At 65.4% G+C, this 246-nt stretch overlaps 1 protein-coding gene across 1 annotated transcript in view; it reads left to right on the top strand.

Moving 5' to 3' along the window:
• Positions 1-6: 6 nt before the first annotated feature.
• LOC104081388 (G protein-activated inward rectifier potassium channel 3-like) overlaps positions 7-246 on the top strand; it is a gene marked incomplete at both ends in the record, with an annotated part of 858 nt that continues 618 nt past the window's right edge. Inside the window, one exon of the mRNA XM_009584125.1 lies at positions 7-240. Coding sequence (XP_009582420.1) covers positions 7-240 — 234 coding nt within the window. The remainder of the gene's footprint in view (positions 241-246) is intronic.

Below are 246 nucleotides of genomic sequence, written 5' to 3' on the forward strand. Positions count from 1 at the left end.
GGGCGGTGCAACGTGCAGCACGGGAACCTGGGCGGCGAGACCAGCCGGTACCTCTCGGACCTCTTCACCACGCTGGTGGACCTCAAGTGGCGCTTCAGCCTCCTCGTCTTCATCCTCGCCTACGCCGTCACCTGGCTCTTCTTCGGCCTCATCTGGTGGTTCATCGCCTACTGCCGGGGGGACCTGGACCACCTGGAGGACCACGCCTGGACGCCCTGCGTCAACAACCTCAACGGCTTCGTCTCC

The sequence above is a fragment of the Fulmarus glacialis genome, unplaced genomic scaffold (assembly GCF_000690835.1).
Source record: "Fulmarus glacialis isolate BGI_N327 unplaced genomic scaffold, ASM69083v1 scaffold26750, whole genome shotgun sequence".
Lineage (NCBI taxonomy): Eukaryota > Metazoa > Chordata > Aves > Procellariiformes > Procellariidae > Fulmarus > Fulmarus glacialis.